The 16,685-nt window shown below is 35.4% G+C and overlaps 1 protein-coding gene across 6 annotated transcripts in view; it reads left to right on the forward strand.

Moving 5' to 3' along the window:
- The window catches only part of FMN2 (formin 2), a 172,901-nt gene that overhangs the window by 99,526 nt on the left and 56,690 nt on the right, over positions 1-16,685 (forward strand). For all 6 annotated transcript variants that reach the window (XM_069010364.1, XM_069010363.1, XM_069010362.1 and 3 more), the window contains 4 exons: positions 7,216-7,277; positions 14,779-14,870; positions 15,010-15,139; positions 16,049-16,195. In XM_069010364.1, the coding sequence (XP_068866465.1) occupies positions 7,216-7,277; positions 14,779-14,870; positions 15,010-15,139; positions 16,049-16,195 (431 nt within the window). The remainder of the gene's footprint in view (positions 1-7,215; positions 7,278-14,778; positions 14,871-15,009; positions 15,140-16,048; positions 16,196-16,685) is intronic.

Below are 16,685 nucleotides of genomic sequence, written 5' to 3' on the forward strand. Positions count from 1 at the left end.
TCTAGTGATATATTTTGTTGCATGTGTGAATGTATATTTACATGTATGCAAAAAAGATCTATTGATAGTTTTTATATTAGGGATACAAGTGAGGGAACAGGAATGCTAAGGACAACTTTCTAAAAGTTTAGTTGTGTTTATAAGAGAAGAATCATGCCAAAGATTGACGCCTTTCAACGAAGTCTCCTACTTTTTTTCTTCACGTTTTGCAAAACATATTAATGTTTAATTTATTCTTATTTTATTGCTTCCTAGAAATGCGAGTTCATGTTCTTGAAGTTATTTAAAATTCTTAAGTCCATTAAAAACAGTCTGAAGCAACAGCTCAACTTAATCCATGGCTTCTGCTTGGAAATTTTGTTTTCTGTTCTGGTTTCTTACACAAGCTTTAGATCAAGGTGAATTACTGCCACAGTAAAACTGTGTGCAGGCAGTTCTAAGTGGTGTCTTGCCTCTGATCCATGCTGTATGTACTTGTGCTGAAGTTCCAATCTCCCTCGAGCTTTGTGCACTTAAAGTTTTCATTCTGGCAATGTTAGAGTATTTCCTAATAGATAAATATATCACACAGGTACTGAAAGCAGGAAGGTAGGTAATAATGTGAAGTTGTTCATTTATGCTAACTCTACCAGTGCAGTCATACCCCACCTACCCATTTTAAGGAGGGGGGGATGAGGGGGATAGTGTCTGCTAGTTATGCAGTTTATGTTTAACAATTCTTTTGCTTATTTTCTGAGGAACTTTAAAAATTATACAGTCATGACTCTTGTGTGTTTGCTGCAGTTTCCATTAGCACAGGGACATTAGGTCTTAGCACTGTTGTGTAAACACAACATTTATTTCAAAGAGGCCCATTTGGAATTTAACTTTCTGCATTGGAGATACACATTTTTATTCCTAAAGATAAAGAAGAATAGCAGCAGTTGTCAAGTTGTTGGAAGTATTACAGATAAAAACATGACCTTGTGGATGTTAGATGAATGATGCCAAAAGTCTCATGGGGGAAAAAGTAAAAAAAGGGGGGAGGGAAGGAGGAGTGAATCAAAGGATATGAAGTTTTGAAGTTGTGGGTTTTCCATGTGATTAATAAGAGACTGAAAGTTTTGCACTTCAGTTTATTTTTAAATATAAATCTTAAGTTGCACATAAATCTGGGTTTACTTGGCAAGAAGCTTGATATTACATCCGAATATAATCTTTATGGGAGCAAAAGAAGCCATTGCACTTTGATCATCTTCTTAGGCTCTCTTGGCTCTTTTGTTGATGAGAACATTGATGCAGGTGTTTTTTCTTCTACTTCTGAATTGAGCAGTTCAGCTGTCCATCATTCCAATGAACCTGATGAAGTTGTCTGCATTGAGACTTTTCTTTATGGATTGCTTGTGTTTGCATGTGTAGTGTTCTTGCATTTTCCTCCAAAGCCACCTGTCAGAGAAGACTTCCATTCTGCATTCACAGAACAATTCTGTATACATTCTGTATCTGTTCTTTTTCTCTGTTGATAAAAGCATAAATTGATCAAGCTATATATTATCTGACTTGTTTTTCTTGTATCAGTTTTCAATTTTTTAAGATTTTCCAGTATGCTAGTTTTCTAATGATGTTGGATTTTGACCTCTTTCAATTTACTGCCTGTACATTATTCTTGAGGAATCTATTGTTTTTAATTAACTCATAAATAATAATTCGAGGAAGATAATTCAAAGTGACACATTGGACTTACTCATCTACTTATGTGCCTTTATTTTCTTGCAAATATCCTTTTTAGATAATTTAAAATAATTGTAAATCCCATGAAATTTGGTTGAATGAATTTTAATAGTACTGTTCTGCCTCAAAATTATGTAGTACTTTTGAGACACTAATTATATAAAGCTTACTGTTTCTGCAGTTCTCTATATTGATACAGATTCTTAACAACAACAGAGTCAATTTTTTTGTCATAAGTTTGGTGGATGCCTTTTCAGTTTCTTTCACTCTTCAGCTTACAGTAATATTCCTGGGTATAGATGATTTCACTGGAGCAGAAATATCTGGGGATCAAAGCCTGGTAAAAGTACTATGGAAGTTATAACCTCTCAGTATCCTGTAAGCTTGCTCTCATGAAGGGCGTAACAGCTGAGAAACCCCCAAATCTGTGCCACACACAGAACTATGTGGTAAGAGTACTGTGGTTAGTTGTTGCAGAAGCAGGAGGTCCTTCACTCAGTGAAGAAGAATAGCTCTGCCTTTGTATTTTGCTATGCTGACCATCTGTTGCTGCCATTTGTCAGAGGAGTTGTGAAGTCTTGCAGAAACTCCTGGTGCTCTTCTGGAGAAAGAGAGCAGATGTGAAAGTGAGGAGGCAGAGATGTGCAGGAGGAAAAAAGGAGTGGCCTCTTGAAGCAATACTCCTTGGTTTTTGGAGAGTCACAGAGAAGTCAGTTGAGGTAGAAATCAGCAGGAAGGACTTAGATGGGTGGTTTTCTTGTTTGTCTCTCTGAAGGATGGATCTGAGTAGGGCAGGACAGGTTCAGACATGGTTTTACTTCAGCTACTGCTTCTTTATGAGGACTTAAACTGTGATCTGTTATCAGTCAAGTAGGATTTGGAAAATGATTAGTCAGTTTTTTGGGAGATGGCGGTGCTTCCAGGAGGTTTCAAGAAGGAGACACTTAATTTTAGATGGAGTCTGGAGCCAGAAAATCTTAGGCAGCATACTTGGAAAGGCCAGAGAAATGGAGTGGGGTTTGAAACCTGCCCTGAGAAAATGGAAGGCTAAGACTAAGAATTCAGCTGAATACCAGTTTTCTGAAAGTCATCCATATGTGATTGTGTTAATGAGAGTTTTATGACATAAAATTTGTATCCAAAGGATCTGGTTTATAACACTTTTTCTTCTTTCTGAAATGCTACTCAGTGGGAAACTTTGAATTTTGGCCTTTTCATTTAAAAAGGAAATTCCAAAGTTTTGGACTTTGAAACAAAATAGAGTTTCCAAGGACTGGGTAGTTGTAGGAAGTTGTCTTTTCTCTGACAGTTTATATAAAGTGGTGCTATTGGTGGATTTAGAATCACAGCCACAGGGAAGTGTGGGTTAGCTGTGTTGGCATTGCCTGTCGGCTTTGGTTTGGTGGCAGCTGGTAGTTTGTGTGCTCCTAGATACATGAATAGCAACAGAAATGATCTGTCTAACAAAGGAAAAAGTACAGCCACTTCCTTCTAGAGTCTCCGTGACAATAAACTGGGCATCATGCAGCTTGCTGCCATTGGTGTTTCCTCATACATTTCCTCTTCAGGATTACATTTGCTGGCAAAATTTTGATCTTGTTTTTGGCTTGGTTACTGTCTTCCCCTGAAGACTTGAGGGTGGTGATAATTTATTGCATTTGGTGTATTTTTTGTATTTTGCTTTGTTGTCGGTTTGGGGTTTTTAAAATTGTGTCTCTGTTCTAAATTGTCTTCTATGTATATGGAAGAAGATCCATCAGTTCTCAGTTCAAATGTGCCTCTGAGTATGATCATGTGCCCTAACCTCACTTTTTTACCAGCAGCATATCCTCCTGTCAAGGGATGTACCTTCTACACTTGTAAATTAATTGATATTAATAAGAGTAGTGAATCTTTGTCTGCTTGCATTTTTTTTTCTTTCTAGCTCCCAGCTAGTACCTAAATTGGCTTTTCTAATGTGAGTTTGCATACATTTTTTTTTTTTATTCCATGTATATTGTAGAAATACAGAATTGAAAGGAAACTCTTCCATTCTGCTAAAATTTCCATATTCTGTCATTAGATAATAAGATATCATTTCTGCCATAAAGATACCAGTTTAGATTTCCATACAGATTGTGACTAAAACAGTGACAGTATCGGGAAATGTGAGGACCAGCAAGAGTTCCCCCAACCCTTTATTTTGGCTATAAATCCTTTGAAATTTCTTCTTCTTTGTCCTCTATAGTATCAAGCAATAATTTGTGACTGATTCCCAACCCCTCATTTTACTGGGTGGATTTTTTGTAGTTATCTGTTGACCATGGCTTGCTTAAATAGAAAAAGAAATTGTTGGTTTGTAATTCCTTCCTTTAATTTTTTTTCTGTGCATATCTGGACATACTTGGTTCAACTTTGATTTAATCATATCTATGTATTTGTATATATACATCAAATAATTTTACAGTGTTAGCTTGAACCTAGTGCTGGTTTTATTAGCAGCAGTGGCAATAGGAATGCAAGAAAATAACAAAACTGTGAGATCTTGACAGTAAGAACTGAATTCCTGGGTCTGATGTGATTAAAGTTCGTTCTATTAGAGCAAAAGCCAATAGATAGTCTTCACTTTCATAGTAGTCAAGGCCAGGAAATATCAATGTCAACTTTGAAACAAGAAAAAATCACTTTCTAAACTAGTGACATGGGTGAAAATATCCAGTGACTGCAAGACTAATACAAACCCTTCTCCAGTCATTTGCATCAAAGTGTACTAGAACTGCAGCGTGGCTAAAAATATTTTCATACGAGGAAATTAATCTTTGTCTGTGTTTCATCATTCTATTGCCACCACATATGGAATACTTTGGTTAGATGTTTGTGTAGTCATGCTGATTGTAGGGGGCATGTTTAGCTAGGAAGCTTGGCTACATAAGGAAACATGATTGTTTTTTTCAATTCAAATTGTCTAGATAATGGAATTAAAAATGCAGTAGCTCTGATTTATTTTGCCAACTATCTTGTTCTGTATGGCAATGCTGCAGGTTTGGCAAAGAACAGAAGCTCATACCCTGAGTCCTCAGAGTAGGGGGAGAGCACCTAAAATGAATATGGAAAAATCCTAGTGAGATGTCAGAGCGCTGTTATGAACATATACAGGTTTAGATGAAACATCTAGAAATGTATTTCTCTTTGGAGGAGGAGACTTGAAGGATATATCCTAGAATCTAACTTCCCCATGTCCTTGTCTCAGACTGATTTAAGCAGCTCCCTGAAGTATGTACACTCTTCTGCATACCTGTTTTGTTGAAAGTACACAGACCTGGCACCATTGTGTTTGCCAGGCGTTCTCTTATCTCCTGCAAGCATTCAAACAAAAGTGTTCTATTGCTCTCTGAGTAATCCGTGGGTGATCTTAACGTTCAGCAAAAGTCAGGGCAGGAACTTACGTTAAATTTCTTAGCACAGGAGTGGACAGTCTCTGGAAGGAAGGGGGTGGAGTAGGGAGAAGGAAGCCACAACTCAAAATAAATGGTTGAAGGGTTGTGAGTGTGTCCATATATGAAAACATTGAGTAAGTATAAAAGTGCTGGAATGTTAGATGGTATAAACTGGGTTTCATAATATAACCTGGGTTTAATAAAGCTGTTTGTATATAGGCTTTGATGTTTGTGTTGTCTTAAAGTAGAGCTCTCAAACCAATCTAGAGCCAGTTTCTATTTGCATGCTAACTTTAGTGTCCAGTTCTACAAATCAAATTTGGCATGTTTTTAAGCATACAGTTAGTCTTATTGAGAACAATATTATTGAGCATACAGTTAGTCTTATTGAGCAGCAATATCTTATTAAATACAATGTATAATACAGTGCCTTGTGTAGAGGGCATCTTTAAGTCTCTGTTGCAACAATTATTACACTTGGATGGGGGAGGGAAGTTTAAAAATATCCCATATAATTAGTAGCAGCTTTTTGCACGTGCCTCCTCCTCCAAAAGAAAACAAAAAACATGTTGCTTCCTGAACTGTTAACTGTTACACTGGCATTATCTGCTAAATTGCTTTCTGGTAAAGGAAAAATAGAAAAAATACATTCTTTTTGAAAAAATAAAGAGTTTTAAAATAATTTTTTTGTTCAGCCCTAGAAGTTAGCTTTGTGCCCTGCTTAGAGATACAGTGTGGCCTGCTTAGTTTAATCAAGATCAACACTTTTTTGTTTATAGTTGTCTTATACTGCAACTAAAACTATGTCTCAGGCCTGGAAACGGGAAACATGATGAGTCCCAGACTCAGAGTGGTATCTCTGGATGCTTTAGAGCAATCAGAAACATATGAGCTTGAATTATATTCTGTAGTCTTCAGGTGTATACAGAATTTCTCTGTGACAGTTAAGGACATGGATTTATAGGACAGAAAGCAACCCAGTGCTGGATCTCTATCTCTGATCAATGTTGCAATTTCTAGATTAATCTCACCTAGGTAATTTATTCAGCTTATTGTACAAGTGCACTCACACACCACACACACACACACACAGAGCCCATTACAAAAAGGGGTACAAATTAACGAAGTGCAAAGTAGGAAAAGACTGGTATAGTATGATAAAAATTATTCATTGCCATCATATATATTCTAATGCAGCATTCTAAATGTCAAGATATAAAATCTGGATTAGGAAATTTGGATTTATACACATTTTAAATGAATAGTCACAGTGCTTGCAAAAATATGTAAGAGGAAGACTGAAAAGCACTATTTGAGAAATAAATCTTCGTATTAGCCGAGAACAATTTTTCAGTAGTTGCAAAAATATTTCCTATGCCTTGTGAAATGTTTCTAAAACAAAGGGGGAGTCAGGGTTCCATTTCTAAATGTGTGTCCCTCTTAATGATTTTTTTTTTTTTTTTAGTTCAGGTTAGGTAGATAGAAATCATTGTCTTTGAGCTGTTCCACTGGGGTTCTTTTGATGCTGAAAAAAATACAGTATGTGTGTGGCGCCAGAATTGGTTGGGAACAGGAAAGGCATATTTTGTATCCATACTAAACGTGTCGGCTTAGTGCATAGAAGACTTGACCCTTGTCAGGTGTTTTGAAGTTAACTGGCTGACTTATGGATTAATGAGTTTAAGACTGAAGTCAAACAGTGACAGGAATGAGCTTTGTTGTGTGAGTGTGTATGTGTGTGTGGCTGTGGTGCAGATTTACAAATTTTTATAATGCTTTCAGCTGGACCATGAAAGTCTGATGTAAAGCTTATCTCTGATCTCTGGCTATGGCCATACTTGTGGGATCATGTTTGTGTGTTTGGGGGGAGGGAGATGAATTCTTTAACACTTGACACCTGGCTCTACCAGGTTTCCAGCCATACTCTTAGAAACAGCACTATTCAAGGCATTAATAAAGTTAAAACCCTTAAGCTGTATGACCAGTAGGTCATAAAACTGATGTTGAGTATTGTGACCAGTCTTTCTTTCACAGCTGGATTATCATCCTGAACAACTAACTCTTTTTTCTTTTGTCTTTTTTTTTACAGCTGTTGTGAACTTGGACAACTCTGTGGTTGACCTAGAGACACTGCAAGCCCTGTATGAGAATGTGAGTAATCAAAGGAAGTCCATAAAATGTAGGAATACTGTGTGTCCATGTGAAGGTATTTTTACTTGGCATCAATACTATTCAGAAATCTTGTAGAAAAAGTCCTATTTTGAAGTGACTTTATTTTCCACAAAGCAATGAAAACACGAAGTATTTATATTGCATTAGTTGCCATTGTGTGTTTTACACAGTGTGTGTATTTCTGCATAAGTAAAATGATCAGTGTCTAAATGACTAAGCAGAAATCAATTTTGCTCCTTTTTTTTTTTCTTGGCTGGGGCAGTCTTTGATCAATAGGTATTAAACTTACACTCCACATCTTTGACATCACTTCGTAATTTCACTGACTTAAAAATACTGTTCAATTGAAAAAAAAAGCTTTGATAGCAGAAATCATTCTATTTGTGAAACTGTAGCATTTAATTATTGTTGCTTCAGGGATTGCTCCAAAATAATTTTAACTCTTTGAAAGGAAAAGAATTTCTTTAAGGTAATGTAATAAAAAGTAGCAGAAACTTCCAGGGCCTTCATAAATGTCTGGTACTAATAATCAGAGAGATTTGACCTCTAGGTATGTAAAGTCAGGGATTCAGAATATGCTCAGGCACGTTCTAAAACTTCACAAGGCCAGTGACATAAAAAATTCAAAATCATGGATGTCAGAAGTGTGTTTCTGCCTTCAGCTGAGGCCAGCGAACATTATCCCTTTCTGTGAGTGCATTGCCTGGATCTGTGGGGGTCTGGCTACACATCTGTGGAAAGAGTGAGAAGGCTTTTGCACTCCAAAAGAACCTGGAAACATGAGACATAAAGCCATGAGCCACAGAATGGCATTGAAGGCCAATTTATGCTATTGTATGGGATCCTTTACTTCCCTCATGTAGTTTTGATAATGCTAATTAATTTAACACCTTTCAGATGTTTGGTCTGTAGTCTTTAGCTTTTAGTCACCTGGTTTAGAATGATTTGATGATTTATGAAATCCCTCTAAATAATCCACTTTGGAGTACAAAAAGGGAGATAGTAAGCTCTAGTCCACTTTAGAGAAAAACTGAGGAGCGAAACAAAACACAAAAAAACTGGAAGTCTCACAACAGCTAGGAAAGACTTTTACTATTCATCCCTGAGGAACTAGGTTACTCAACACTGCTCAGGAAGATAATGGTCAAAAGAGAATCCTGTTCTAACAGCCTCCAAACCTCTATGAACGCTTTTCTTCTTTGTGCCACAGCATTTCTGTTTTGGCCTATGGTATTTTATTTGACATTAGTTTTAATCTGTTTCCTTATAAAGTGAAGATACACCCCATTCCATACAGTTTTTAGCAAGCAAAAAAATTGAATTAATTTTAACTGTTACATATGTGTGAATGTGAGAGATTTTCTTGTGGGAAGTATGGAGTAGATACTGCAGTCATAATCAGTTTTTGCACACTTCCCTCTCTTATAGCGAGCAAGATTTTTTTATTATTTTGGTTTAAAAAATACTCCTCTTATGTTGATAATGTACTAATAATTTTCAAATGTTTACTTAACATCATCTCTAATATACTTCAGAATCTGAATATAATGGATTATTTGCAAATTTTCAGTTCATTGAAATAACCAAATGTCATTGTGTTCATTTTGTAATTACCTTCACTTATTACAGAAAATGTCTAGGAAATGTCCTGACTAAGGAAAACACCATATGTTAATCTCAGGAAAGACTCAAGTTGTTCAAATGTCTAATATATTTCTTTGCTTTGACTAGAAAACAGATAGTCCAACTTTATTATATTTGCTTGGTTACAAGACAGAAAAAAACCCCAAAACCACAACCAAAAAACCCAACCAAAAACCAAACAGAGAGCAAGAAAAGTCATCAGTTTACTTGGAGAGGGTTTTACAAGGGGACCTGAATTTTAATCCTGGATTTTCTGTTTGATAAAACTGTGTCTTGAAAGAAGCTTTCTGTTTAGTTGACTTTTGTTTTCTTTTTTTCCTTTCAGCCTTTTGTCAAAACCCTTCAGACCTTGCATTTTCTTCCCTTGCTAGCTTCACTAATTATAACAATATTGTTCAATAACAGTTGTAAGCAATGGGTGGTACCAGAGAGCCTGGCATGTTTGACTCCTCCCTTATTTCTCAATATCATCCTGTGTTGTAAGTGGGAATAATTTTGCAGCATTCGTTTACTTTGTAGCCATTAACTTAATTTTTAGTTCTTAGGGTTTGTTTATTTATTAGATTGAGGTTTTTTTGCTGGATATTTAAATACCACTGTACCAGTTCTCAGTCTTTCTATTTGATCTGTATGGAACATATGGGAGCATTTGTTTTACAGTCTTCCTTTAGAATGGAATCTTTTTTTCTGATTGCATGTGTCTGGCATAGTGCTTTCCCTTCTTAAATGTGAATGAAATTTGGGCAGTCTCCAAACCTAAACACACCCTAATTTCAAAAGCCACAGAATCCCAAGGGTTCAATTCCTGTTTACTGAGGAATTAAACTCTTGTTAAACCACAAAGTTATTGTATATATCGTGGTGACTTTTTATAAATGAAGAAGCCCACACCCCACCAAAGACCCAAGTCCTCAATAATTTATTTAATATTATTAAGTTGAACTGCATTAAGTGAGAAGGACTGTGTTCCTGCAGCATTGTACTGTAGAGTCAGATAGCTCTTACATGTGGTTGTGTAGCTCAGTTTGTGAAGAGTTGTTTAAATATGTGTTGATAATTAGCTATGTATTAATATCTAGACAATTTTCATAGGAGAATCTTAATAGATAAAACTACATGTGGAAGTGTTACTTAAATGTGCTTTTACAAACTCTCTAATAACAACGCTATCAGGTGTCAGCTATAATTAGGGAGAAGGCAGGTAAAATCCATTCAAGTTGCTATATGGGGTTCATCCCAATATGGGGACATATTGGTTGTGATGAGAAATGTACTGATCAGCAAATAAGTGAATGTTTACTTTGAAAACAGATTTCCTCTTAGCAGCTGGGGTTGTAGCTAAAGTATCACTGAAACAAGGTATGTCTGCTTCTGCTTGCATGTTCGCTATATCATGAAAACAATTGTATAAAAATGGATTAAAAATGCTATCAAATTATTATCTTTCATCTCTGAATTTGCCCTTTTCAATTCTTTTCACATCACAGAAGAAACATGCATACATTCATAATTAGGCTCCCAGTAAATTGTCCACACTGCCTTTAAAAGATTTAGGTCAATGCTTTCAAAAACCTCAAAATGCCTTTGCAAGAATAAAAGGCATCCAGAAGTCTGAAGCTCATGAATCTGCCACTAAGATTCATAATATTTTTTGGCAAAGCCTATATATGGTACTTGAGTTCTGATGATCCAGCTTCAAAAGAATATGATATTTATTATTAACTGTGGTATCTCTGTATATCCGTGTTGTTCCAGCTACTGTTGACAAAATTCCTTAGACAAGTCACTTGATGTTTTTGAAATATATAACACAAACTTTTAAAGTCAAGTTTGGCAAAAAATAAAATTGCATACATTTAAACTGATCCAAACTCAGAGCTAAGATTCTGTTGAAAGGAAAAAAAAAAGCTAACCAGGAAATGGATAAGATTTATGTTGTGAGATTGAAAAAGGGCCATTATGAACTTTGGTGAGACCAAATACAGACTAAATTTATACTCTGGAAAAAAATTGGAAAATAATTAAACTGAAGCAGAATATTTTTGCAGTAATTTCTGTTAGATTTATGCTTTCTGATTTTAGATATGGTTAAAGCAAATTCTAGTATATTACATTATTTTTTCTAATTTGGATGCTATATAGCTAAAATTCAAGGAAAGAAATATCAGTGACATTCAAGGAGGTGCTAATGCAATCAGATTAATTACTTTTATGAGAAGTATTTATTGAATGTGTTCTCTCTTGACCAAATTTGAAGGGCAATATAAAAGCTTGTTTTAATTATCCATTTGTAAATTAGAGAATAAATAGGCTTTAACAATAAAGGAAGCTGGTAAAACTTCTGAGAAATGATCTTCAATAATAGCTGTGCAAAATATACAGTATTTCTTTTCTTTCAGAATTTAAAGTACCCATAGATCACAATTCTGGATACCTGAGCCAGAATTAGTGACTTGAAATTCAGGTTTGATTCTGAACTTGGACCATGTATTTCAACTTCTTGATTTTGGTGAAGGGTGTAAACCTTCTCTCTTGAGTTTCGCTCTGGCCTGCCCATGAGTGGATCATGCTTAGCCTTTGTATCTTTGACAGTTGTTACTTCTTTGCATACACAACCTGAGAATAATGGCTTTAAATAAGGAATAGAGAGTCTGCCTAACCTTTGGCCATGGGATTTGGTGGAGAAACATTAAGAGCTTGAACATGTATGTATGTAATAGATTGCTGCGATAAGCCCTCTAATATTTCACTATGTGTAGAAGGCCAGGAGAGAGAGAATTCTCAGTATTTATTCTAAAATATTTGCAAATAACCATTTAGTTTCATGCTTCATGTTAAAATATTTACTTCTCTTTAACTGTTATGAAAAAAATGTCAAGTGATTTTCCTTCAGTTTAACAGAAGAGAACATACTTTACAGACTCGCCAGAAATAATGGAACTTAATTTAAATTGTTAGTATGAGAACTTGTTTACTTTTACAAAAAGTTAATTTTTTTTCAAAAATTTACAAGTGTGAATTGAATACATGAACTTTTTGAAATTTGAGTTGAATAAATAAAATAGCTCTTTATACACAGTCATGTCATTTTCACATCTAGACCTCCATGGCTCTGATGATGTGACCACTGGAACAATGCTACCTTTCTTGGCATCCTTCCAATTTCTAAAATCTGTAGATTTCACCTATTGCCAAGAGAGTTCTTACTAATTTGAGAAGTGATGGAAATTTTCCTTTCTTTTAGCTCTCACTTGGTTAAGAGTATTCTAGATTAAATGTGGACATCTCCTATTTACATCTGCCTTTTTAACACAAAACCAAACCCAAGCCTTCTCGTCAACAGTACATGCAATATTTAATTTAATACTTCTGCAGTTGGTTGTCTCTTTTCTAGTCCTCATCTTGTCTCTGGATGAGTCTTCTAAGACTGGATTAAAAGTGAATTAAATTTTCTGATCCTAGTATCTTGGAAACATTCTTCTTCTCAGGATATCTTGATACAAGAAATAATTACTATAGTAATTATATTCACAGGTCCTATGTCTGCAGTGACTTTATGGGGAAAAATACCTTTGGAGGATGAAACCCCAGGTTTCTTTCCTCACACAGAAGTGAAACTGGGGTAGGGAATTCAGGAAACTGTTATGAATGGGCTACTGCCAGTATTTTAAAATGAAAAACTGATAAACAAGCCTCAGCCTAGTCCTCATTAACTGAGAGAGGTGTGATGCCGTATAAACAAGCAGATAAAGGAAGGCCCAAACAGGTCAGGGGAAGTGACCTGCTCAGAACTCGTGGGACCACATTTAGGATTCTGTGTGCAGGTGTGGCCCCTCCAGGGCAAGAGACAGTGATATATGGGAGCAAGTCTAGTGCAGAGCAGCAATGATGGTTAAAGACTTGGAGCAAGTGTTAGACAAGGAGAGGCTGAGAGACAGCTGGGGTTGCCCAGTCTGGAAAAGAGAAAGCTCTGGGGAATCTTATCAGTATGTACAAATACCTGACTGGGGAGGGGGAGTAAAAAACACAGAGCTAGACTTAGACTCAGGGATGCCCAACATAATGACAAGACATAGTGGGCCTCCTGAATTTGAAACACTGGAAAATCCATTTAAATAGAAACACCTACACCTTTTTTTTTTTTTTTTTTTTTTTTTTTTTTTTTTTTTTAATACTGCAAGGGTGTCCAAACACTGGAACACTGGAATAGTCTGCCTAGAGAAGTCGTCAAGTCGTCAGGTCTCCATCCTTGGGGATATTCAAAACCTGGCTGGACATGATACTGAGCAAGCTTCTCTAGCTGCCTCTGCTTTGTGTCAGTGTGTTCACCTAGACAGTCTCCAGGGGTCCCTTCAAACCTCTGCTGTTCTATTAATCTTGGGTACAGGTACTACCACTGTAATAATTTCTTAAGTGTCGAGAACAAAGTTTATTGCTGGAAAAAAGAGTTTTTAATACTTCCAATCTGTTGAAGTATTTAATATATAAGATCAGACAACTTTAGAGATGACCTTTGAAGAACATCCACAGAAACGCTGGCTAAATATTAGAATATGTGACATTCAAGATAGGTGGCCTTGCAGTCATTTCCAGACTTCTTGAAATAATAAGAGAAACTGTAAAGGGCTTTTGCTAAATGTCTCTTCAATCTCTTCATCTTTCTATTTCGCATCAGTATTTTCTCCTTTTTCACGTGGGAAGATGTTCAACAGTCTCAGAAAAAGTGTCCAAACCCAACTTTCTGGTTTCAGGTTCCTGATGGAGCAGGCACTATGATTTGAAACAGCTCCATCCCTCTTCTGCTAACCCTGCAAAAGCATTCAAGAGAGAATGCAGATACAGCATATCTTATGCTTTGCCATTATCTTAAGTGCTTAGAATATAATTTTCCACTGTTGTCTTCAAGTTCTGTGGTGGAGAAAGTTAAAAAATGAGTGTAATGTTTCCTTAAAGGAGTAATGGTAGATGTACCTTTTTTTAACTCTTGGGCAGATTGATGTTTTGAATCTCTTTTGAAAACTGCTATATTTGTCAAAAGAAGGGTCAGAAGGAGGAATTTTCATTTCACTTTTATTCCTTTCCATGCTATTCCATTTTCCAGTAATACGGTTTAGAAAAAAATTTTACCATAGCTTGGAGCACAGAAAAAAGTGAGGCTCAGTTTCTGTTGATTGGAGTATTGAAGAACAGATTTCACAGTGTGCCACGAGGTTCTTCAGGAAACTAGGCAGTTTATATGTAATTTTTTTTGGCTTATTAAGATAAAAATAAAAATAATTTTACTCCAAAGAAATATGCAGTAGTTCTCATGTGTTATATGTATGACAGTTCCATTATAAATCAAATATATGTTTGTTTCATTGTGGTTTTTCAGATCCCAACCAAAATTTAAAATGCAATAAGCAATACAAAAGTGTTTTCATTTATTCAAAAAAAATATTATTTAAACACATATTTAAAGATCAGATGACATTCAAATGTAACCTAACAAATTTGTGATGAGAAATACAACTCTCCTCTTGAGTCCTTCAATTAAAAGACTTCATAAATGAGCAATGAAAAGGCATTGGGAGTGAAGACTGTCATCTCAGTGCATCATTGAATGAGTAAATATTTTGCAGACTGCTGGTAGTAATATTATTTGCAAGATATTCTATTCTCCATCAGATCTATTTATATTTAAAATCACTCTGTAGACTCTTACAGTTTTACCATAAGCAGTTGCTAGAAAGAAAAGAAAAATCTATGAATTTGATTTGTTACAAGGCAAATTCATCTTTATCTGTGTTGTTTGACTAGTCACAACAATTTTTCATTTTTTTTTCCTTTATTCCAGAGAGCACAATCAGATGAACTAGAAAAAATAGAAAAGCATAGCAAGGCATCCAAGGAAAAAGAGAACGCCAAGTCTTTGGATAAGCCAGAACAGTAAGAACACACTTATGAAGGAGCAGTTTTGCTCACTTCAGAAAACTTTCTCTGCTGAAGCTAAATATGTATGAAAAAAAACCCCAAGCCTGTACCTACTGACAGTGACCCAAATAATTTTCTTTGATCACTTCTACAGGTTCCTCTATGAACTCTCACTGATTCCCAACTTTTCAGAACGTGTGTTTTGCATCCTGTTCCAATCAACGTTTTCGGAAAGCATTGGTTCAATCCGTCGCAAACTTGAATTGTTACAGAAACTGTGTGAGGTAGGTTGTGCTCTGTGAAAAAGTAGGTCTAAATTTCTGATATTTAATCTTGTTAAGCTTTACTCCTATTTCAAAAGTTTTCACTTTATTTACTTAAAGTACTCATTAAAAATCTAAAAGATAGCAGAATAGAACATTTTATGATTGTTCTTCAACATCAAAGTGAATTCTAAGATTAGCTTTTGATTCTGAATTATGTCATGTTTTTGCCATCAGTGTGTATCAGTCTCTGGAAAACAGTGCACCTTCTACTTCTTTTAAAGCAAAATCTTCCCTCTTCATAGTCACTGTATTACTCCTTTTCAAAGGAATGCCAGTTGAGCTAACCTTGTGTTTGCTCGAACTTGAGAAATGTGCAACTTAATAATATCTCTGGTATCTAACATCAGATAGAGATAGCAATGTTGTATCTAGTCCGAAGAGATTACTGGAATTTTGTAGTCCCATGCAAAACAAATGTGGGGCTTTAAAATGCAGGTTACATCAGTATTTTTGATAACTTAAAACTGTTTCAATTGTTTTATGTTTTACTATGTAATGTTTTGTATTTGCTTGATTAAATGTTTTACTTGTTCCATCTGAGTGTTTTATGAACTTCTTGATGAATTTTCTTAGAAATGAAATATACCATTCCCAATTTCAGTATCAGTTATTACTATTTTGGTTTTTTACTATTTACTATTTTGTTTTTTTCAACAGGTCATGTCTGGTAATACTGTACAGATTTTCTCTTTATTTTTTTCTAAGTATCCATTATGGAGATAACATTCTCCATTCATAAAAAATTACATATTAATATTGTTCTACTTCTGTGTGTTGCAGTAGAAGGTAACACAACATCAACAAATCTGCTCATTAACCATAAATATTAATGGAACTTTGAACTTTTTTTTTTTCCCTGTATTTTAGACATTGAAGAATGAATCAGGTGTTATGAGGGTTCTAGGTTTGGTTCTTGCCTTTGGAAATTACATGAACGGTGGAAACAGGACACGAGGACAGGCTGATGGGTTTGGACTAGATATCCTGCCAAAACTAAAAGATGTAAAGAGCAGTGTAAGTTGATTTGAGACTTCCTGAAGGCCTGAGAAGCTTAAATTCTCAGAAAATTACTTTGGTTTTGAGTAAGTGTTGTGAAGCTTATGAAGGCATGTGGAAGGGAATTCTTTTGTTGCTATGCTTATCTGATCACACTTCTAGAGTTGGATGTATTTCTGTAGAATTATGAAAATTAACCATCTCTTTTCACTACTATACAAACAAAAATACCTAAAATTATGTTTTAGTTCCTAGTTTGACGTACATTTGACTTTCAGTACACTTCATAGTTCCAACTTTTCTTGTAATTAGATACGGTGATCTGACTGTTAAAAGTTTATTACAGAAGTGGAAAGAGTTCCATACTGATTCAAAATATTTGTGAGGGAAAAAATGTCACTCCTGCAAATGATTGAATAGGCATCCAGAGTATTTTGGATAATCCAAAATTCATTCTTTATGTATACCATGATTACAGAGTTTGTATTTAATATTGGAACGTGGAGCC

Source organism: Aphelocoma coerulescens, chromosome 3 (genome assembly GCF_041296385.1).
Source record: "Aphelocoma coerulescens isolate FSJ_1873_10779 chromosome 3, UR_Acoe_1.0, whole genome shotgun sequence".
Classification (NCBI taxonomy): domain Eukaryota; kingdom Metazoa; phylum Chordata; class Aves; order Passeriformes; family Corvidae; genus Aphelocoma; species Aphelocoma coerulescens.